The sequence below is a fragment of the Poecilia reticulata genome, chromosome 7 (assembly GCF_904066995.2).
Source record: "Poecilia reticulata chromosome 7, P_reticulata-male-v2, whole genome shotgun sequence".
NCBI lineage: Eukaryota > Metazoa > Chordata > Actinopteri > Cyprinodontiformes > Poeciliidae > Poecilia > Poecilia reticulata.
The window spans coordinates 1,396,187-1,419,569 of NC_088836.1; the positions used below are offsets into that span (position 1 = coordinate 1,396,187).

The 23,383-nt window shown below is 38.9% G+C and overlaps 1 protein-coding gene across 3 annotated transcripts in view; it reads left to right on the forward strand.

Annotated features, from left to right (window-relative positions):
- prex1 (phosphatidylinositol-3,4,5-trisphosphate-dependent Rac exchange factor 1) overlaps positions 1-23,383 on the forward strand; it is a 134,057-nt gene that overhangs the window by 26,362 nt on the left and 84,312 nt on the right. For all 3 annotated transcript variants that reach the window (XM_081608567.1, XM_081608565.1, XM_081608566.1), the window contains exons 2-4: positions 3,002-3,067; positions 4,060-4,182; positions 19,412-19,516. In XM_081608567.1, coding sequence (XP_081464693.1) covers positions 3,002-3,067; positions 4,060-4,182; positions 19,412-19,516 — 294 coding nt within the window. The remainder of the gene's footprint in view (positions 1-3,001; positions 3,068-4,059; positions 4,183-19,411; positions 19,517-23,383) is intronic.

Sequence of the window (23,383 nt, forward strand, 5' to 3'; positions counted from 1 at the left end):
GTGCCAAGAGTGTGCAAAGCAGTAATCAAAGCAAAAGGTTGCTACTTTGAAGAACCTAGAATATAAGACATGTTGTCAGTTGTTTCACACATTTTTGTTAAGTATATAATTCCACATGTGTTAATTCATAGTTTTGATGCCTTCAGTGTGAATCTACAATTTTCATAGTCATGAAAATGAAGAAAACTCTTTGAATGAAAAGGTGCCACCAAACTTTTGGTATATATATATATATATATATATATATATATATATATATATATATATATATATATATATATATATATATATATTCACACACATCTGTGTATGCCTCAAATAAGAGGTAAAAAGGTTGAGCTTCACTTCTACCATTCATCTCTGGAGCCATAGCCTCCAGGTTCATCAGCTTCCTTTATGCATCTGACAGGATGTTGATTTTCAGCCTTGAGGCTTTGAAAGCTGGAGACAAAACAAGAAGAAGAAGCAGGTTTGGGGGGTGAAGGTCAGTGTTGTGGTCAAGACCACCTAACCCGAGACCAAGACAAGACCAAGACCAGCCTGTATCAAGACCAAGACAAGACCAAGACTTTTAGGGTCCGAGACCAAGACCGAGGGAAGTCGAGACCGACCAGCTGCCCGCTCTACGTGATACGATAAAATGTAAAATATGATCAAAATTACTTCTCAAATCTATCTAAAAGATCCATATTCCCATAGAAACATCTAGATATTAAATACTTAATACATTTTACCAATATTAAAATCTATCTCTGTGCTACAATCCGCGGTGGTCTCGTGCCATCCCTAAAGAGATAATTAAACCATTAAACATAGCAATTGAGGCAATGCCCTGATTGTAAATAACGTTCAACTATGAACACTGACCAACAAGCAAGAAGTAACCAACCACAAGGTGCTCACCGTGACTGTTCTCGCCCTCTCTCTGGCTACATGAAGCCAGGCAGTCTGACACCATGGCACACATTACAGCTGCCACATTGAATGAAAACAATCAAAGTGCAATGTGCATGCTCTGCATGCTCTTTCGTTCTTGTGTTTTAGTTATTTGTTAATTAAAAAAATATCAATATACATAATTAAATAAAATCCTCATTGCTACTGCAGTGTACGCAGAACATTACAAGAACAAAGAACGATGTTCTGTCAGGTCGTCATATGCTGTCAGATTGTCATACGCTTAGCACAAACTCCTGGCTATATCTGTCAGTCATTACCATATAATTTTATTTATTCAGCAACATAGAATCATGACGTAGATCGTCATACACTTTGTTATTAACAGTTGTATGGCATTCTGACTTAGCGGTTAAGTAGGTTAATGAGTTTTACACGGCATGTGTAGTTGACGCCAGCTGCAGCCAGACCCTGCTTTAAATACACTTTGCAACCACGACAACGCATGTATATCTATATAGTTATCATTGAAAACAATTTAATGATTTGTTTTCATCATAACTTGTTGCGTATGGTGAACCGACAACTCCTCTGACGGTCGGACTTCTTAATGCGCATGCAGGCATGGTACTCACTGCATGTATGCTATTCTGACAGCGTATGGTAATCTGATGGAACAATGGCTCTCAGTGACACTCCAGTCCTACCTAATAAGTAAAGAGCCGTGCAGAAGAATCGGACTATTTCTGAATGTCACATCACTCTTTTGCAGACTTTTGGACACAGCGTTGTCCCATATTTGCGACAAGTCAGTCAACATCTCCGCACAATAATTCAGCGCAGTGAGTGACTTTTTTCATCACAAATGCTTAGGTGTCTCTGTACAGATAGCTTTGCTAACATCATGTCAACAGAGCTTACCTTTCTTTGAGCTTCTTTTTGAAGTGACAACAAAAGTTAGACGTTGTCCCCACTGTCTGTGAAAGCGAAGCGCTGCTGAGTTAGCTGTCGGATTTCTTATGATATGATGCAGCGCTATTCTATTACTGACGATTAGACAGACATCTTCTGCCGCTGAGAGAAAACCACTGCGCAAGTCTCAGAGCGCCGCGTGCGAGTGAAAGGTGGGGAGGTGGGAGGGGGAGTAACAGAAACATGTAATTGCTTGGTTTTTAATTAGTGCTTTTTGCTTCCAGTGAAAACAAAGATGTTAAATAAACTGGACAGTATGCTGTACGTTTAGTGATATTTTCACAGTTGTGGTCTCGACTGGTCTTGAAATAAAATGCCGAGTCCTCAGCGCCCGAGACCGAGACAAGACCGAGACCAAATGCGGTCGAGTCCGAGACCATCAAAAAATGGTTTTGAGACCGGTCTCGAGACCAAGACCGACCTCGAGTACTGCAACACTGGTGAAGGTGTTCATGGGTTAGTTATGGGATCCATGTCATCTCCTTTTTAACATCCGATTAGTGTCTGGCGATGAGACAGACTGAGGGAAGGGTCAGCCTGTCAAACAGCGTGATGATGGGGAGAGAAATGAGGAAGATGGAAAAAAAGAAACTGTTGGCAGATTCACTTCCTTTCTCTCCTTTTTTTTTTATCAGGTCCTGATTGGTAGGTATCAAAGCATATGCCTGCACAGGTAAAGCTCACCTTGATGTGATTCTATTGCAGCATTTTTCTGTAGAGATGCTGCAATAGCATCAGTAATTTTGATTTGACTGATACTTATGTGCATCAGATTCCTATGGTTAGTCGCTGGGGGAGGAAAGGTGTTGAACATATTTTTATTAAATGGATAGTTTTGTGCAACAATAGGAAAACAACTGAGATACAACTTTCTGCAGATGAGGGTGTGTGTATGTCTCTTTCTGCAGAGCCTCTGACAGAATCTGTTTGTATAGTATCCATTTCCTTAAAGAAGAAAAGACATGTGCCTCACATCTGAAACGAGGAGTTGGCCCACTTGGACTTCCTGACCGCAGGAAGTCTGTCTTGTTTCGTTTTAGTGACCCAGGCGCCTATGAGAGCCTCCACGTTTCTTCATTCACATTAAATTAAATGTTCTGTTTTTAAGTATCTGTTTCTGTTTTATCTTCAGGCGTTTCTTCAGAGAATCAGGCAAATTCCAGACGACCAACAGTGTCTTTCACCTGAACACATCAAGGTAAGACCAACACAAACGCACAATGCTTGAGATATACCAATCGCTTGGCCAGAAATCGGAATCGACCAATTTTTTATTGATCACCTGTGATTAGTAACCAGCAGGCCAAACTTAGATTATTAGACAATTTCTTACCTATTCAAAGATTCATCCAAACTAAGAAGTCGTACTATTTTGCACTAGTATAAGCATTAATCATACGCACTGATGCACTTTTTTAAATTTCTGAAACATAAGAAAAAGAGGAATAAACAGGCATAATATTGTCTATATATATCTTCATGTTCTATCTGGTTTAAACCTCTAATCTGTCTACACACCTGCAGTACATTTTCCCAGATATTATAGTTCTTAAAAAAGGGGAATCAGTTTAAATAATGGGCAGGTTAGCTGATTGGTAACAGCCATGAAAAGCTTAGTTGGTGCGCAACTTGAAAAATATATCACAATTCCCATTAGGCTTATTATAATATCAATAAATCAATTGATCACATGATAAATTACAACAGGCTCAATAATTTCCATTGACATGATTAATTGATTTTCTCTTTTCTCTCTTTCTGCCAAAAACTGAATGCTTTGGACTCACCTATCTATTTTCTGGAACAAAAAAAAATTTTATTTTTATTTTTTTATTATAAAGACTTAATAATTCATTTTATTTGTTGTTTCTGTAATTTTATTTTGGATATGTAAACTGCCTTAAAGTTCCAGTGTTAAATGTTTGTTAGAATTTAAAGTTTTTGGTCTTTGACAATGTGATCTTGTATTATTATGTAATTACCATTATATTACTTGAAAATGGTTTCAAAACAACAATATTATCATTTACCTCAATAATTTCTGAGGGAATTTATCTAGTAACATTTGTTATTGTGACAGGCTTCATTCTCACACATAAATCCTCGGATAAAACATTTACTATAGTCTATCTTATCTTCCTCTGTTCATCTTTCTTCCCTCACATCATCTTTTTTTTTTTCCACACACAGATCCTGTTTTCCAACATCGAGGACATCCTGGAGTTGCACAGAAAGGTGCTCTCTGCTGTGGAGGCCGGCTTGCAGCCTGAACCTCATCCTAACCACTCGCTGGGCCACGTGTTCCTGCAGTTTGTAAGTACACACAGAAAGCAGAGGACGGCAGAAGGCCACATGGGTTGAGCTCGCATACATGAACTCTGCATTCAAAAGCACAGACATAAAACACAAAATGTTTTTTTCCTTCATAAACTCCTTTTTTATCTCATGGCCCCACGAACCAAATCAGTTGCACCGATTCTTCATCATTTGATGATTCTGTCTTCCTCTTTTGCCACTCCATCGCTATCTGAAAGTCCAACACACACTAACTCACCCCACCCTTGCTGCTCCCCTCTGGATGAACTCGTTTGGCCCCCAGGAACAAACAAAGAAGGGTCTGTGTCCGGGGAGGAAGACATGGTGTGTCACTCAGCCAGGGGGACAATGTTCCTGCTGGTGGCACTCAGGCTCCAGCTCCTTCTTTCTCCCCTCTGTTTGTCCCTCTGATAATCTGTCTTCACCTTTACTGATGGACAAAATATGCCAGCATCAATATTCTCTCCCCAGGAAACAGGAGCACAGACACAGCCTGAGTTTTACTTTCTCAGGTGCAGCACGCTGAATCACCAGGTGGGCTTAGCCTTTTCTGAGACGCTCCAACGTTGTTGTGGAGTCATTTCACAGTCAGACACAATCTGTCTGATACCTGCTTGTGGCACGGATGATATTTAATATTTGTCACAGAATTAGCTCATCAAAATGTACCTGCACACATGTGTGAGGTGTCAGGGTGCAAGGCCAAGTGTCAGGGTGGAGAACTGATTAACGCATGCTGTTTTCCATCTTTCTGTTCTCCAACTGACAATGGAAAGTGAAAAACTGAAAGATGAGAATTTATTTTGGTTTACCTGAAATAGAGTTGATCTTTACAGCAGAGCTTTTAATTTGTTTGACTGGTGTTAGACATGTAGGACAGTGCTTGAATGTGTCGGCGCATGTCACCAAGGTGTTGGATCTGCTCTTTGGGTTGTGGAACTTTGTAAAGTGTGTCCTTTGAAGAACGCCGTACTTGGCGTTCGTTACTGTGTGCTGGTAGTACAACAGTCAGTATTTGCTCTGAATTCTATATAAATCTTTTTTATTTGTTTTAGACATGTAATAACAACAATTAAACAAACAAAATGACAACAGGTGCCAATATCACATATTTAGTAAAAAGGGAGGAGGGGAAGAGGGAGGGAAGAAGGAAGAGGGGGTGAAAGGACTACATACTCATGAAGACTGTCTCAAAATACAAAAGAAATGGCTGCCAGGTAATGTTGTATTGTTGAATTGTATTGTTGACTGTATGTTTCAGATGCTCAAGCTTCAGATGAAACATAACATCCTCCATCCATTGCTTATGAGACGGAGGAGCGACTCGCTTCCAATTAAATAATATTAAGCGTCTGGCAAGGAGTGTAGCAAAAGCTATGGCATTGGCCTGCTGCGTTGTTATTGGTGTTGCTGGAGGGACAACCCCAAATAGAGCAGTTAGAGCACTTCAATCAATATTCCTCTTACGTACAAATTTAAACGTGCTAAAGATTGACTCCCAAAAGGGGAAGAGCCTGGGGCAAAGCCAGAACATATGACTGAGGTCAGTAGGGCTGTGCCCACACCTAGCACAGGATGACTCTACATCCGGATACATTTTAGATAGTTTATTAGGGGACAAGTATAGTCTGTGCAGCACCTTAAACTGTAGCAGGCTATGTCTAATGCAAATTGAAGAAGAGTGGATTCTAGAAATAGCGGCCTGCCAGGCTGTATCAGTAAATGGTTCCCCTAAGTCTTCTTCCCATGATTCTTTCAGATGTCTAAGTGATGGGGATGCAGCACTCAGAATTATGCCATATATAGCTGATACTAAGCCCTTATCAGTCAGATTCATATCCAAACATTCATCAATCCATGTTGTTCGAGGCAACGCCAATAAGAAATTAGCTTTCACGTAACTACGTAGTTGGAGATACCTGAAGAAGTCAGCCTGAGGTACACCAAAGTCCCTTTTTAGCTGTTCAAAAGCAATAAATTGGTCTCTTTCAAAGAGGTCCTTTATGCAAGTTATGCCTCTTTCATGCCACTTCTGAAAGGCTGGGTCTATCAAGGATGGGGTGAACTGGACATTGCATCGCACAGGAGATGCAGTTAATGCATTTCTACTTTGAAAATGAGTCCTAAATTGGGACCATATCTTTAGAGACCCCTCAATAACAGGATTGTTTGTCCGATGACATTTACTCAATGGTAAAGGGCTACATATTAATTGCTGGAATGTTGTTCCAGGTGGACCCAAACTGTACATTCGGCATCTGACTGATCCTTAAACCAGTACAAAAACTTATGGATATTGGTTGCCCAGTAATAGTAAAGAAAATTAGGTAGGGATAGTCCACCATCCTCCCTCTGTCTCTCTAGTTATTCCTTTCTAATTCACGGGATGTTTTTATTCCAGATAAACACAGATATATGGTTGTTTAATTCTTTGAAGAACTTCTTAGGAATAAAGACTGGTATGGTTTGAAACAGGTATAAGAACCTTGGCATGATTGTCATCTTGATTGAGTTTATTCTTCCTACAAGAGACAGAGGGAGTTTTGACCACTTCTCCATATCCAATCTAGCCTTATTCAATGCCTTAGTGAAATTTTTGTTAAACAAGCAATTGTAGTCATATGTTACACAGACGCCCAAATAATCAAAACTATCTTTACTGACTGTAAAGGGGAAACTATGGAAGGTCATTTGACGCGCTTTTTCGTTGATTGGGAATAAAACATTTTTGGATAGGTTCAATCTATAACCAGATACCTGCCCAAATTTTTCAATTAGATTTAGAGCAATAGGTATTGTGATACTGGGTCTAGACAGAAAAAGGAGGTCATCAGCATAGAGGGATAATTTGTTAACGTGCCCACCTCTCTGCATACCAGCTAAATTAGCAGAGTCCCTTATCATGATTGCCATTAGCAAAATCAAATAAAAGGAGGCTAAGAGGGCATCCTTGTCGAGTACCACGTGAAAGAGGAAAGAAACTAGACGTGACCTTATGTGTTTGTACTGACGCATGTGGGGCTGTGCACAAAATGGTGATCCAAGCGCAGAAAACTGGGCCGAATCCAAATTTTTTGAGTGTAGTAAACAAAAAGTTATATTCAATTCTATCAAATGCCTTTTGGGCGTCAAGGGATATTACTACTTCAGGTTCAACATTATGGCGCTGATAGATTATATTAAAGAGACGTCGCAAATTACTGGATATCTGCCTGCCCCTTACAAACCCTATCTGGTCTGGGTGAACAAGTTTGGGAAGAACATCTTCGAGCCTGCCAGCAAGGATCTTTGCCAAAATCTTATAATCACAACATAGCAAACTAATTGGACCATATGATTCACAGAGCATGGGGTCTTTAGATTTTTTTAGGTATTAGTGAAATAACTTCTTGTGTCATAGTCACAGGTAGAGCCTTTTGGTCCAATATTTCCCTAAAAACAGTAAAGGGACTAATTTTGGTGCACATTTTTTAAAGAACTGTATGTGAAACCCGTCTGGACCAGGCGCCTTTCCAGATTTCATTTTTGTGATGGCCCGAGTTATTTCTGATATTGTAATAGTGCCCTCCAACTTAGATTTGTCCGAATCATCTAAAATGGGCATAGTCAAATTGCTAAACAGGTCTTCGATCAAGGCAGTGTCATCAGCTTCAGAAGTATACAGATTCTCAAAATATGACTTAAACTGGGCATTAATCTCATTTTGGTTAGTAAATATACTACCATGCTCATCCTTTATTGCTGTAATGAAACCCGCAGCTGTTGACTGTTTAACAACATTTTGCTGGCACGATCCCCAGACTCATAATAGGTGAGACGAGACCTCAGGTGCATGTCTATAGCTTTGAAATTCGTAACTGAATCAAATTCTGTTTGAAGTAGGATTCTTTCTCTGCATAAATCATCGGAAGGTGTAGCTGAATATAGTTGATCTACCGTTTTAATTCGTTCAATAAGCGCTGGAGCCTGTTTAGTCCTCCTTTTATTTTCACCAGCAATGTAAGATATCACTTGACCTCTCAGGTATGCTTTTAGACTTTCCCAAAGTGTAACATTACTTATCTCAGGCGACTCATTCAACTCAATAAAAATATCGATTTGTTCATTGATAAAGTCAACAAACCTTTGTTCAGACAGTAGTCTGGGATTAAACCGCCACGAAAAGGTGGGAAATTTGTCTTCGGAAAAGCTCAACCCCAGAGTAACTGGGGAATGGTCTACAATGCTGCCATAGTCTACTTGGGTGACCATGGGCAAAAGTTTCTGATCAATTAGAAAGTAGTCGATCCTTGAGTAGGTTCGGTGTACTGGGAAGAAAAAAGAGAATTGCTTGGATGATGGATATTTGAATCTCCAGGGATCCATCATTCCGTATGTTTCAAGGAACGTATTAATACAACGGGCTGAGTTGCTAAGCTTAGTAGACTTTGGGCTGGAATGATCCAATGTTGGGTTCAAAGTGCAATTCAGGTCCTGTGAGGGTTCTTGCATAAACCAGCCAGAGAGACGCTGAATGGAATCCAAAAATAATCTTAATTTATTACAAAAAAGTTAAAAAATAATTAAACAATGAAGAACTGGGCCCAAAAACTGAGGTCAACATAACAAACTCCAACTCAGGTAGTAACACAAATAACTCAAACACAAAACTGACCTAACAAACAAGACATGAGGAAAGCTTAAATAGTGGCTGATCAGACCACAGCTGACACACAAGGGTTAATTAAACATACAAAAACTTAGACAAATACAAAACAATACAATACCAAATCTTTAAATTAAACAAACATTAGACTAAAACTACCAAATAGAAGAAACATTAAAGAAATGGTCAAATTAACTTAAAGAAAACCAAACTTCCCCGTCCCCTGGCAAACAAATGGAACGGCCCGCTGAGGAGGTTTGCCAGTCATCTATGGATGTCAGTTAGCTGGAGCTCTTCTGACCCTCCAGCAGCTCCAAAGGAAACTGGTAACTCAAAACAAATAAATTAATTTGTTGCTTTTAACAAAAATATAAAGAACTGACAAATAAAGTTAACTAAATGTGTGCACTTCAAATAGTCAACTAAAAAGTCAAGCTAATGAAAATAATTTTCAAAAATAAAAATCTAAACTATTCACTAATTAATGTCTAAATTAATATTAAGGATGAACAAAACAAACAGTTACCATTCAGGTCTGTGTGACAGTAGGGTCAGCTGTCACAGGTCCCCAGCTAGTATTAAATTGTGTGACTCGAGATCCGGTAAGAGGGGAAAAAAGATTGCTAAAGAAATCCACATTATCCCAGTTAGGTGCATAAACATTGGCAAGAGCAGGCCTATTAAATAATTTGCCTTGTGTGATGACATATCTGCCATTTTTGTCCCTAATTGTTTTAGACTCTTCATATTGTACATCTTTATGTATTAAGATAGCTGTTCCTCTGCTCTTACTGTTGAAATCCGAGTGAAAAAATTGTGAAAAGCCTCCTCTGCGAAGTCTACACTGATCTTTATTTAGTAAATTGGTTTCTTGTAAATAAACAATGCGGCCTCGTAAGTTATGAAGATGAGAGAATACTTTGTTACGTTTGACTGGATGGTTTAATCCCCTGACATTCCAGCACACCAGAGTGTTGTTGGTTAGTGCCTTATTATTTGCAGAGGACATAGGTAGGACTCAGCAAAGGAGACTTCCAACATGTAGTCCATAAGAGGAATAGGGAGGTGAAAAAAGGGCAGGGAGGGCAGGGGGAACAGGGAATAATGAACACACAGTTAACAAAGCACCAATAATAGAACGGCAAGAAAAAAAGAAAATAAGAAAGAAAAAAGAATAGCCTCAAAAGGAGACCGCTTTCCTTCCGGTTCGCACAATGTATCTCCATACTATACAAACCAATATAATGCTTACCATGTTAGCCCACACCAGAACCCAAATATAGACTAATTAAAGTATCGTTGTATTTTCCACAGCAATAATAGCACATATTCCCAATATAGCATCACAAGGCTCCATTAAAAAAAATGCAGGTATAAAAGAAAAGCCAAAACTTAGAATTAGAAGTTATTATAGATTGTTTCCTATATGAAGTAAACGTACTATAAGACATGCATTACCTGTAAGATTCAATTGTTCAGCACTAATGTTCGTTATTGTCTTGCAACGGCGTCGTTCAGTTCTAACAACTCCAGCACACGCTCTCTTCGAGCTCATCGTTTTGAAAAGCCATGTTCAGTGGGACGCTTCAGTGCTCATCAACTCCTTCAGAACGAACTCCTTCGCATGCTTTGGATCCTTGAAGGTCGTTTCTTGCCCATCCGCCATAGTAATCCTTAATGTTGCTGGATACCTTAGTCTGTACCGGACTCCAGCAGTTTCCTTACTTCAGTAAAAGCGGCGCGTTGTTTACTCACAGCTTGGGTGAAGTCCGGCAGGACACGGATAGTGTCACCATCAGCGGTTGTTATCAACCCAGACTCTGCTGCCTTTTTGAGAAGTAATTCTTTTTCCGTGAACCACAAACGGCCTTGGTGGCAAATCATCTTGCATTGGCTTTGTACGGAGGGTCCGGTGCACTCTATCCAGAGTCGGCAACTTGTGAACCGTCAGATAAGGCTTCTGCATATACCCAATTTGGGTGGTCTTGGCCCTTTTATCGCAGCCTGTGGGGTTTTCCCTGATTAGGAACGGAATACAGCCTGAATGTGACAGGTAGCCAATCAGAAAGCGCGGTGACGTAAGAACAGAGGAGAATCCCAAACAGCTGACATATCACGCAACTGAGAGTCCGGTGGATATCGGAGATGATATGTGGAAATGTTTATTATTAAATCTAAAGGTCATTATTATGTTTATTTAGTTAAAAATGTTAACTATGAAAAAACATATTCACCTCCAAATCCTAGTGCAGCAAATAGAGCGGCTGCTCCGTCGCCTTTTATCCACCGCCTTTTCTTTTTGTTATGTCTTTTATTTCTTAAAATGACTCCACAAACTATCACTATTGCTTCTACATCGTCATCCGTGTTTGGTTATTCTAAATTCCCGCTATGTTGGGGTTTTACTGGATTATCCTCTGGAATCGGGATGTTCGTGACTGGAATCGGTTCGTGTTGCTCCTGCCTTGGAGACAAGAACCGATCGAACCTGTTGGACTTTTATCAGCTCTGTGGTCACAGAGGTTTGGAGAATCGGCCGATAATTCTTAAATCTTTCCGTCTAAACCAGACTTAAGACTCACAAGCTCTACTCATCTCCTCTCGACCACTGCCTAAACCCTCTCTGACTCTGGTCGCTATGGTAACGTTTACATATCTCTTCAAAATAAGATACAGATGCGCCACAAAAAACGAACATTTTACTTTCGTGAAAACTTTAACTCACGATACTGACTAACGGAGCCCTGAGCTTGTTTCTCTGCAACCAGACGGTCCCATCTGGGAGTGATGGGAGACAATAACACTCGAAGTGTTGCTTATATCCACAGCCTGCTTGGTCTCTACGTGGTGAAGCAGCTTGAAGCTTCATTGCCTCATTAGCAGCCGGTCGCCGCATGTTACGCAGAGCGGCTTGTAATGTGGGAGTCACCTACCGGTCCGGGATAAATCCATTCTCCTGTCTGTTCTCTGGGTCTTTTCCCCTTTGCAAAGAAACTTTCCAAAGACATCTGATCTGTTTCTTACTCATTTTGATGTTTGTGGGCTCAATGTTGGCGCGCAAGTAACCGAGAGAATCCGGTTAAAGGATTTTCAAAATAAAAGATCCTCCAGACTCAAATAATACATAAAACGGAAATATTTAATTATTTCTTGCACGGCCCGGTGCCAATTGGTCCACGGACCGGAGGTTGGGGACCACTGGTCTAATATATACAGAAGCCTGTGTGGGGCTATATCGCGTAATTTTATAAGAGCCGTATCATAAATGTAATAGTTCTGGTGTGGAGCTCACAAACCCACGTCCTCACATGGCGCTGCCTCAACCGGAAGTCTTCTCTGAATTCTAAAGGCGAAGCCGCTGCGCTGTCGGGTGGTACGAATAAACGGTCCGAACCACGATTTCAACCGCCTTGTGTGTCAGATTCCTGTCTCGTTTCCTTCCGACAAAAACCCTTAAGACACAACGTAGAGTCCAGGGAACATCAAGGACTCATCTCGCACAAACAGGGTTACAGACACATCAACACTAGTTCAGGGTGTTGATTCTGGGTTATGAGATGAGCTCGTGTTGACAGATTATAAACAGGATGGCTATGATACATTCAGGTCACACAATTAGACTATTATACAAGAATTTAACAGTATTCTGGGAAAAAACCTGATAATCCAAATAGAGTATATGTTTGATTAAAGAGCCTGACTTCTCCAAATATTAAATGTTTTGTTTGCCTAATTTTAAGGTGCTAGAAAACATAATAAAACTTTGTAAATCTTGAGCTTTGCTTTACTGGATCTCAGGCAAATCTCATATTATGTGTGTAGAAAATTTAAGAATTTAATATTATAAAATAGAGGCATTGTTTGCCTCCGAGATCTTTTAAAAACCATAAAATGGTCTTTCTGTTTTGTCATGACGGGATATTGTGAAACAGATGCCAGTTTTATCACCGTTAGCAGCTAACGGTTAGCAGAGTTGTTTGTTTTTTACTCACGGTTCCGTATTCACAGATTCAACTCTTCACTGATTTTTATTTCTAAAATATTAAAAAGAAAAAGAAAGTTTGGAAGCTCAAACACCACAGCGCAATGCTACTTGACACATATATGAGTTTCTGCGTTAGCTCACAGAAGGTTTCTGCTTGTTGAGGCATATTTAGTGTTTAATTAAATTATTAAAATATGCAGTTATAAGCATTTTTATGGCAGGTCTCAAGTATTGTAGCGATCCTAAAACCCCATAAATAGAGCATCCTAGAAGATTTTAAAATGGAGGAGGCTTCTTCATCAGCCAACCTGATATGTTAGCAGTTCTCAACGTGGGCGGTACGGCCCCCCGGGGGGGGTCCTCTGAACTGGTAGCTTCAGTTCAGCGTTACACCGGCTGGTGACGTTGCTGTGATTCACTTTGTCGGGTATTTTTATACATATGTTTCGGCAGTTCTGTGATCATGTCAAAGCAGCAACTTATATTAAAAATTGTTATTTCCGTAATCTGCCCGCTTCCATGGAAGGACAACAGAAAATCGCTCTTATAAACATGTAATTACTAAAATCACGATACCCTGACTTTGTATCCCTCTGAAAAATGAAGCTATTTATATAAAAAAATCCCTCCATGGGTGATACCACGAAAGAGAACGTTCATTTTATAGCGTTAACACGGTGCTGTAAGTGGTCCGGTATGAAACGGGGGTGATAGAACAACACAGCACTTTTAAATTTCAATAATCAGAATGCAGAAATTGTTTCCGTTGTTTTAAAAGGTTTTTGTCAGTCTGCCTTTTCTCCATCGATACGCTTCCCGAATGCTGCGCACCATGCAGGGTTAAAAAAAAAAGAAAAGAAAAAACAACGACACGCACATTGCGCAAAACTCTGAGACAGAAGAAGCGGGACATAAAACGGAGTGACGAACTAGATGTGAATTATGGCATAAAAACAGAGAATCCGACGCTGAACAGTGAAAAATCATCATATGATGTGAAACACATGACAATTAGGCGGCGCAGCAGGTGATGAGTGAAGATTACTGATGGTCAATAAACGATAAAATAAATGTAGCAACAGGAAATAAACTAAAGTGGACATAACAATAAACCAAGAGAGGATAATATTAATCAAAGGAAACTAAATGGAAATGAATGAAGAACAAAATGCAAGAATAAACTAAGAAACCAAAGTAATTACAAAGGAATAAACTATGGCAAGACATTTAGAGCAATAATTAATACAGAGACTGTATGGCAAGAATAAACAAACACTATTTCCAGATTAAAGGTAAAATAATATTGTCGAAATGTCATGGGTTTGTTGAGACCACATCTAGTACTGAGAATAAACATATCTTACAGACCATAACAGTAAATAACTTATAACTTATTTCTGTTTTTAATTAGATTTGATATATTTATTCCTTCAATATTATTTTTCATGTCATTGTTAATGTCATGAGGCTGATGACTCCATGACACTTTCAGTTTGACTCATTAGGATTTGATTAAGAACCAGATTTGTTCTTTGTAATTTCTGTCCAGTAAAACTATTAATCTATAATCAATAGACAGATCTATATAAAGATACAATCCATGTTTCTGTCTCATATTTGTATGGCATTAAAAGGACCTGGAACTTTTGGGTTTCCACTGAAAGCTCTAGTTTGCACAATAAATGACATCTGGGTGAAGTTTTATGGATGATGCTCTGATGTCCCATTCTCCTGAAGGCAGCACAGAGCTGCACTACCAGAAACTGAAAGAAACACTGAAGAGAAGAAGAGTTATGATTAATGTAGTTACAGTTCTATCCATGTTTTAATGTTGCAGAGCTCAGTCGTTTCGCAAATAGTTCAAAGTTTAAACTGGCATGTTGAACATATTTTATCTGGTCATTTTGTGGAATATTTAACTAGAAAATGGCACAAAATAAGAATATTGTTTAACTTGAATGTTCATTGCATTTTTGTAGATACCTGTGAAAATAATTTCTATTCCCATGACTTTTTTGTTCTCTGGGAAATTATTTTTGAAGATAAACACAGAAACAAGCATAAAAATCAAATCATCTACAATAGTGATAGTTATATTAATAATAAAATAATAATCAGTGCAAAGGAGCCTACAAATTCTTTGGTGGGGGGCAGTGAGGGGCCTGGATAAAGGCTAGGGGGGGCTGGCCCGAAAAAGGTTGAGAAACACTGTGATATGTGGCCTCTAGCTTGTCACATAAGCTCACAGCAACTCAATAACCACTTCCTGTCTAACTTCAAAATAATACATGTATACAGGAAGTCAACCAGATCTGGGGCTCATACCATCAGCTTTGACTAGAACAACAACCAGATTGCAATTCAGGGAAAATACTTTGGTTTTAATATAGATTTCAATCCACAAGCTTTTCTTATATTTCTGGGTTATGAGCAGGTGAAGGTCTTGCAGTCTGAAGCTGATGGTTAGTCCAACACAGACACAAAACCAGAGCTGACCTTCACCTTAAAACAATTCATATCTCAGAAAAAGCCTTGGCAGCTTATGGAAATGCTAACTAATGTAGATCTACTCTAGCAAGAGATCAGAAAAGAGTTCTGGGATATAAATTACCTGTTTGAATGTTCAAATATGCTACAAATGTTTGTTACTCAGTGAAATTTAAATGTGTAGGAGGAAAATCCACGTTGCTACATAGTAAAGGGATTTTGTGGGTCAGAGGTCAAGGTGAGCGTCTCTGAACTTCCACAGACTTTGAATGTGTTATCTTACAAACACCTGGAGGGAATTTCATTACATCTGACATGAATGTCCGCTTTGACTCTACAATGAACTGATTAGACTTCTGGGGACAAAGGTCAGTCAGGCTACACAAAACACATTTTTTGGCTGTAACTCAAAATTTCTAACCCACATTCAGTGAAATTTTAAACAATAAAGAAGCAGAAGGACGTTCCATATGCTGATCAGTTTTTTTTGGGTTTTTTTTACTTTTACTCTCCTTTTATGGTTTCACTATGTAGAAATTATTACAGGTTTTGTAGCTTTGCCACACATGCCATTGTCCAGATTTTCACTTTTTCCATTCAGAGTTGTAGCTTCCCAGAGAACAGCTCTGTTCACACGTATCCATTACACTTCCATGACCCTCATCTCCTTCAACGCTGAGTCCTCTCGGCCAATCACTCAGCCCGTCTGCCGACCTCTGACCGCGGCCCTTGACCTCCACCAAAGGTCAACACCATGACTGGGATTTGATTAACCTCCTGCATTGTTCAACAGCACCACAGTGAGGGAAGAGAACCTGGGAGATTCAAAGCTATTTAAAGTCGGATACTGCTGAGATGGCTCAGAAGGAGGCACAATTATTTCAAATGTATTTATTTATTTTAGCTTTTTAAAAAAATGTTTTTACTTTATTTGTAAATACTTAGGAGATGTAAAAACCCTTGCTTAAGGCTTACATTATCTCCAGGATTACAGAACCGTGCAATTATGAAAAGAAATTAATGTCAAAGAGTTTTTTTACCATTGTTTGCTCCATTTTGGGCCATGTATATTTAGTGAGGCTGAAAGAGGCAAACAGTCATGTCAGTCTACATTTTCTAAATTCCCCTAACTTTACCCGCTACGCTCTGACTCGACGTGTTTCCCTCTGTGAGATCCCGCACTCCCATCCGAGTGTCCAGAAAAACATTCCAGTGACTAAGAATTTAAATACAGATTGTTTATCAAAGGAACAGCCGAAGCCTTTGAGTTATTCTTAGTATAAGTGACGTCTTTCACAGCGGCCCTGGACTTCAGGAAGAACTGCAGAAATAAAGTTTTTTGTCCCCTGTTTCATAAATAAGCTACTTTAAGGGCGACTGAATCGACTATGTAGTTGTCCTGAAGCATTCAAAGAGAAATACCTCGGAGAGGTTTCGTTTTTACTCGGGCACAAACCAATGAGCCTGATCATAAACAAGATATGAAGGATGATTAAGTCTGGACCAGGTTACTACAAGTTCAGCAAGTCAGGATAGCTGTAATCACAGATTGGGTTTACAGTCCTATGCAGCAGCAGCAGCAATTGATTCTCTTCATGTAGCAACCACCATTTTTTTTTATCTTCTTATTTTTGGGGGATTTTATGTTTTTCAAGCAACACTGTGTATAGTGCTGTCCATAGTTGTGAATTGTAAAGAAGACTACATAATTTTAAAAAATATTTTTTAGAAATAAAAATCTGAAATGTGTGGTTCTTCTGATGTCCTTCACTCAAATACTTCTAAATGAGACAAACAAAATGGCGCTCTGCTCAGATGAGACTGAAAATGAACTTTTTGGTAATCCTGGAGGGAAACCATTGAATATTTGTTAGTTCACTGATCTACTTTGTGTTTGCCTGTCACATAAAATCCGAGGAAAGGAAATGCAGGCATGCATGAAACCTGGAACCTGAAACTTTTTTGTACTAACATTCATAGACGTCCTCTCTCCCACTTCTCCTTTTCTGTTTGCTGTATGTCATAGTGGAAATAAATAAACAACATCCCAAGATGTAGCACTTCCTCATTTTCATGTTGGGTGATGCATCATGCTATGCAACAAACCACAGACTGCAACGGATGCAGAACCTTTTGTCAGGCTGGCATTTAGATCCAGTTACAAGAAGAAATGCAACACCTGGTCCTGTGAAAACACGGTGCAGCTTCAGATGTATTATTCATGCATTATTCAGTACAGGCTGAAGCTGAACGCACAGCCTGTTGCTGGTTAAAGCCCATTAAGTATACTGTAGGTAGCTAGTAGGATGTGAAACCATGTGCAGAGTGGATCCTAATCTTGACATGTAGAAACTGAAACTGTCATCTGAAACAGTCTTGCAAGTGAAATCTAAAACTGCAGGAGCTTGGTTGCTGCTCTAAGCTTCAGCTGCATATTCTGTCCTGAAGAGTTTGATTAACACAATTTAAAAGCCACTATCTGCGCTTACATTACAAATGGGTGCCAATCTTTGTCTATATTTTGCTAATGTCAAAAAAACTATTTTGTGGTGCTTCCATTAAATAAGAAATTAAATTGAAATCGCATGTGAATAAGCTTGTTCTCGCGATAAGTCATTGAAAACAATGGATGTAAACAGATACATTCATAAATCAGCCATGGTGGGCTGGTGCTCATCATCTATCAGCCAATCAGAGGAGTCATCTGCGTCTTATTCAGGCATTAGAGCGTTAAGCCCCACCCACTTGGGAGCGGCTACATCCGCAGCGTTTTGGGGAAACTAGTCGGTAATTTTACAGAAGGGTTGTGGATTCAATGCGTCGGAATTACAAACTGAACTTTTTATGAACTGTGATGCTGAGAGCTCTGGTGGATTCAGCTGCACATTGTCTGAAAAACATAAAAACTACAAAACACAAAATGGACTACTGATTTTTTTTTTTTTTTTTTTGCATTGCTGTTTCCATTAAGCAAATGTATTTTTTGTTATTTCAATTTGCACAACTCTATGGTCAATGGAAACACATCTACAGTCAAATATCTGAAGTGCAAAGATAGGAATATTTTTATGAAAAAGGGCAACTTCTGTTTAACACCAACTTTTGATTTGATTTACTTTTCTTCCTACACAAAACTGATCTCATTAAGACTTTCAAAATACATATTTCCAAAATGATATAAACAATCACTGAAGGGCAAACAGTGTTTACTGCACACTGACAACGTCTGGCAGAAGATTCTGATCCAAAATGGCACCGAGAGCTTCAGCTGTTCTAATCTACACATGGTCTCTGACTGGCTTTATACAAACATAGATGAATCGTTCTTTCCTGTTTGTACAAATATATGTAACAGCATCAGCACGCACACAAACACACACACACACACACACACACACACACACACACACACACACACACACACACACACACACACACCCACACACACACACACACACACACACACACACTGCTTATTAACCTGATGTCGAACTTTGATAAATGTAACAGTAACGGCAGTCTGGATTGAGGGAACTCTCACTATGTGTTCTTAAAAATAAAAACTGTTAATCAGCCAATCAGACAACCACAACAGCAGATTTAGAGCCGTGTCTGCCAACCCACAGCGATGTGGCAAAACGCTCCACATCTTGTAAACATGCATAAATGCATGACTTGCATTAAGAGTCTGTGAATTTTGTATTCTGAGGTTTCCCAGTGCATTTTGTTCAAAAACTTACACTTCAAGAAGTCACGTTTAAAAAACAAAACATAAAAACAACATAACTAAACACGGCCTAGTCAAAGTGCAGACATAAATATGAGCATATGCTGTGTGTTCTCAGACAAGAACATATACATGTTTGAAGACTTGCAGCTGTAATTGCAGCTAATGGTGGCTGACTCACTTTTCATATTCAGAATCAGAAAAATGTATTGTCATTGTCACAAAGACAATGAAATTGCAGTTTCAGTTACAGTTGATTTGTAAAACACTTTGAAAGCCCCAGCTCCTTCCCTGCCATTTACAGTTTGATTCTTTGAGTTGTAAGCCAGCAGGTGAAATGTGCTGGGAGCCGTTTGAAAAGCTGCTTTTCTGCTGTTTTCAGAAGCAGAGCTTCTCAGTTTACGGCGAGTACTGCAGTAACCACGAGAAGGCTTTGCGACTTCTGATGGAGCTCAACAAGATTCCCAACATACGGACCTTTCTACTGGTAAGATAAAATATATATTCTTTCTTTTCAAATCTTTTTTTTTTTGTTTGTTTATTCAGAGGGGAGACTGAGGTTTCTTTTTTGCATGTTTTTTGTTCATTATAAAAATGCATCAAAATTTGGGGTTGTAAACTCAGAGAAATTGTGAATACTTTTGTTAGACTCTGGATGACTTCACAGCTGATTTTCCTTTGGGTAGTTCTTTCTATATTCTTAAATGTTTCTCTGTTTTTTTTCCTTTGACCTACATTTGGTTAATATCCTGACTCCTTTCCGTGATCCTGCTTCGTTTTCACCACTCCTATCACCTCCATTTCCATGTAAACACTTGAATAAAGGCCAGATACCATAACAAGGTCAGGAGGTTCTTCCTGCCTGGACAGGAAGCAACCGTCGTCAAGGTCACTTTTGTGTATTGTTACACTTGTAGTGCTTCCTCTGCCAGCTGCTTCCATGTTTTGACACCCAAACCTTTCGGGCTCCGAACAATAAAGTTAAAATGGCGCCGGGGGCCCTGAGCAGGGAGCGGGGAGTCCTCGACTCCCAGGCAGTGAAGTCATCCTGGGATCAGCCAGCTGTGGACTGTTGGCAGCCGTTTCTGGACGGGCCGTGAGCTCTGAGCCCCCCACGACTGCCCTAGTCCGGCTGCTTCCATGACATCCAGGGGATCAAGGCTGATGCATCCGCTGGATTTTTAAAATGTTTCCTTCTTCTCCTCTTAGGTGCAGATTAGCAGCTGTGAACTGGTCGAGTTCTGCATGATTTAGATACTTCCAAAATAAAACCATTACTTAACATCTGGTTGTGCATCAAAACGATTATCAAATGTGTTTCTGTGTAGCATAATTCTGCCAAATAAAATGAAATTGAAATAAAGAAATAAACTCCATGTTTACCTGGCAGGGATCTTTGTAGTGATACAGGAAGAAACATATGTTTTAAATTTAATTAGCCACCAAAAATGTGTCATCAGTGTCTCTTTTCGGATATTTCTGTAAATTTAAATTTTCTTGTTAGTAAATTTCTTTTTTCAACTGTGATGAGAGCTTTTGAAATTGCACATCAAACTGAGCAGCTAATGGCATTGTGAACTATGAGAGAAGTGAAGTTGAAAGAAAATTATGTCAGAAGGATGAGTGGAGTGACTGGTGAATTACAAATATGAAGACGAAGAGAGAGAAAAAGAAGTTTGTAGAAACTGGAGTAGGAATCGGCATGTGAAAGGGACAAATTTAAAACCGCAGAAATCAGAGAAATTAAAAAGGTTAGTTTGACTTTTTTCTTTAAGAAATGCTTTTACAACTCCATTCAGCGTCTCCAGTTGTGGTTGAAAGGAATTGCCATGTGATCACAATGCTTCAAAGTGAGTTCCAGGCTTGGAGAACATTTCAGTGGTTCATTTGATTTGGCTTTTGATCGTCTTCCCATCCACTGGCTGGTAGCCCAGCAACAGGAGGCTAAAGACGAGCTGAAGTGAAACCAAGGCCATCGAAGTTCTGACCTTCATCCACTTCTGAAGAAGCAGAAGCTTCAGCTGGTTCTGGGGAAGAGTTTATTAATGCTCAATTGCTGTGAGAAAAAGATTTATTTCATAGTTTACCGTTTTGTTAAATGGTTCTGTGATTTTGTAAAAGTATTTTTCATCACTTTTGATGGAAGATGAGATTTTCTGAAGTTTATATTTATACCATAATGTCACCATTTTTGCTAAGTTTTGATAATAGTGTCAGTAGTTATTGTGTTTGTCATAATTGCTAAAGATTTGTTTGTAGTTTAAGAAAAGTCATTAAAGTGCAGTAAAATACCAGACCACAGTTCCACTTGGCTCACTGTCCAGTTTTCTACAGAGCAGCTGACCTTCCCACTCAGCCACAATCAGACCCTATAGTGTTAGGCTATTGCTAGCATGTTTGCTCTTTGTTTTGATTTCCTTTTGACAATTGGGTTAATATGCATTAACAATTAATTCTGCTCCTGCTTCATAAACTCTTTGTTTTAAACATCATAACAGCTAATAAGTAGTGTTTCAGCTGCTCTTTGCACCGCTTTCTTCTGCCCAGACAGCTGTTTCTGACAGAGCAGGTCACCTGACACAAACGGGAAGTGAACGTCATTGTAAACGGTAAAAAACAATTTGATAGAGGAACCCCAGACTGATAAATTCAGCAGCATAATGCCACTATCCTGTCATCAGGTTCTGCAAGCTGCACACATAAATGTAGAAAGTTCAGCTGCTGCTCAGGGTGCGGCTGACATAAGATCCAAAACGGCACAATAAAATAAAGTGTCTGGATTTAGCTCAGCTTAGTCAGGGAATCAAAATTGCAATCATTCCAAAACGCCTTGATCAGAGCCTGAGTCCAGTTCTAATGACTGGATCAAGTTTAGCTAGCAGGAGTTCTGATCAGGGCTGACAAAGTGTGACTGTCTCACTGAAAGAATCAAAACTCCAGGAGAACTAAAAAATCCATTTTCGGTAACACTTTATTTTACGGGGTGTGAATAAGACTGACATGACATTGTCATAAACATGACATAACACCCGTCATGAACATGAATAAGTCTTCATGAATATTTATGACTGTTGTCATAAGGTGTCATTCGGTAAATCATGACACTTTTAATACAAAGTTGACATTATTGAAAATGTCTTTGTGATGACAACTTGTCATTAACCAAGAAATCATGATCTGACATACATTTGTAATAATAGTAGTCATAATGATTTAATTATTACACTAGCAAAAGCTTTAACAAAACAATGATTTATATTTCCACTCCCTGAAATAAAGCAAAACAAGTAGGACAAGCAATAAAGATTTCATTAAGCTTTATTACACTGTCAAATGATTTAATAAGTCATTAACAATTTCTTTTACATCAACTAAAGTGGAACAAATAGCACCAGTTATGAAGATGTCATTAAGTGTTATTACAGTGTCATTAATATTAACTTTTACCTCAAGTAAAGTGAAACAAGTAGCAACAGTTATGAAGATGTAATTTAGTGTTATTACAGTGTCAAATGCTATACTAACAGAGTCATTGATATTAAGTCTTACCTCAAGTGAAGTGAAACACACTGGACTACTTCTAACTATCATCATAGCTGTAGAACAAACCCTTTGTACATTGGAATAAAACAAAAGATAACTCGTTCTTCTAACAGAGGGTTTAACGTCTGGTCAGTATGTTGTTAATCTGAAATACTGATTGAAAAACTAAAGCAGAATTACTTTTTCTTTAACTTAAGAAAATAGGTTCTTTCAACAGTAACATTTTATGCTTTGATTGTGTCAGCCATCTCCTTCGTTATAGCCTTCCTGTAATGCTCTGAAAACAGGAGATCTTCTTCTTGTCTTCATTTCCAGGAAGCAGCTCTTTGAAGGTGTCCAGAAATGCTCAGAAATTACAGCTGTTCTTGCTAATAGTTAATCATGGTGAAAGCCTTTTGATAAATTCACACGTGGTGAATCTCTCCTGGACATTCTCATAGTCAGTGATGACTCAATTCATTGTGGTCACTTAAAAAAAGAAGAAATACTAACAACAATGTTATCATAATTCAGCATTTATTTAAATACCATTCTAAAAATGTCCCTTGCTGCTCACTGTCAGAATGGTAGACTGGCAGACAAATGTCTAGTTAACATGACTGGTTGTTATAAAGTGCAATACAATTATTTCTTAACACAAGTAGCATAATAACTAAAGCTGAAAAAAATTATTCTGATCAAATATTTGTCTGGCAGAAGTTCAGACAGACTGCCACTGTTGTTATTCAGATTGCATAATTTAATGTATAGTTTTAGGCACATGAGTGTATCTTTTCACTTAATGAGTATTCTAAATTATTTCCAACCAGAT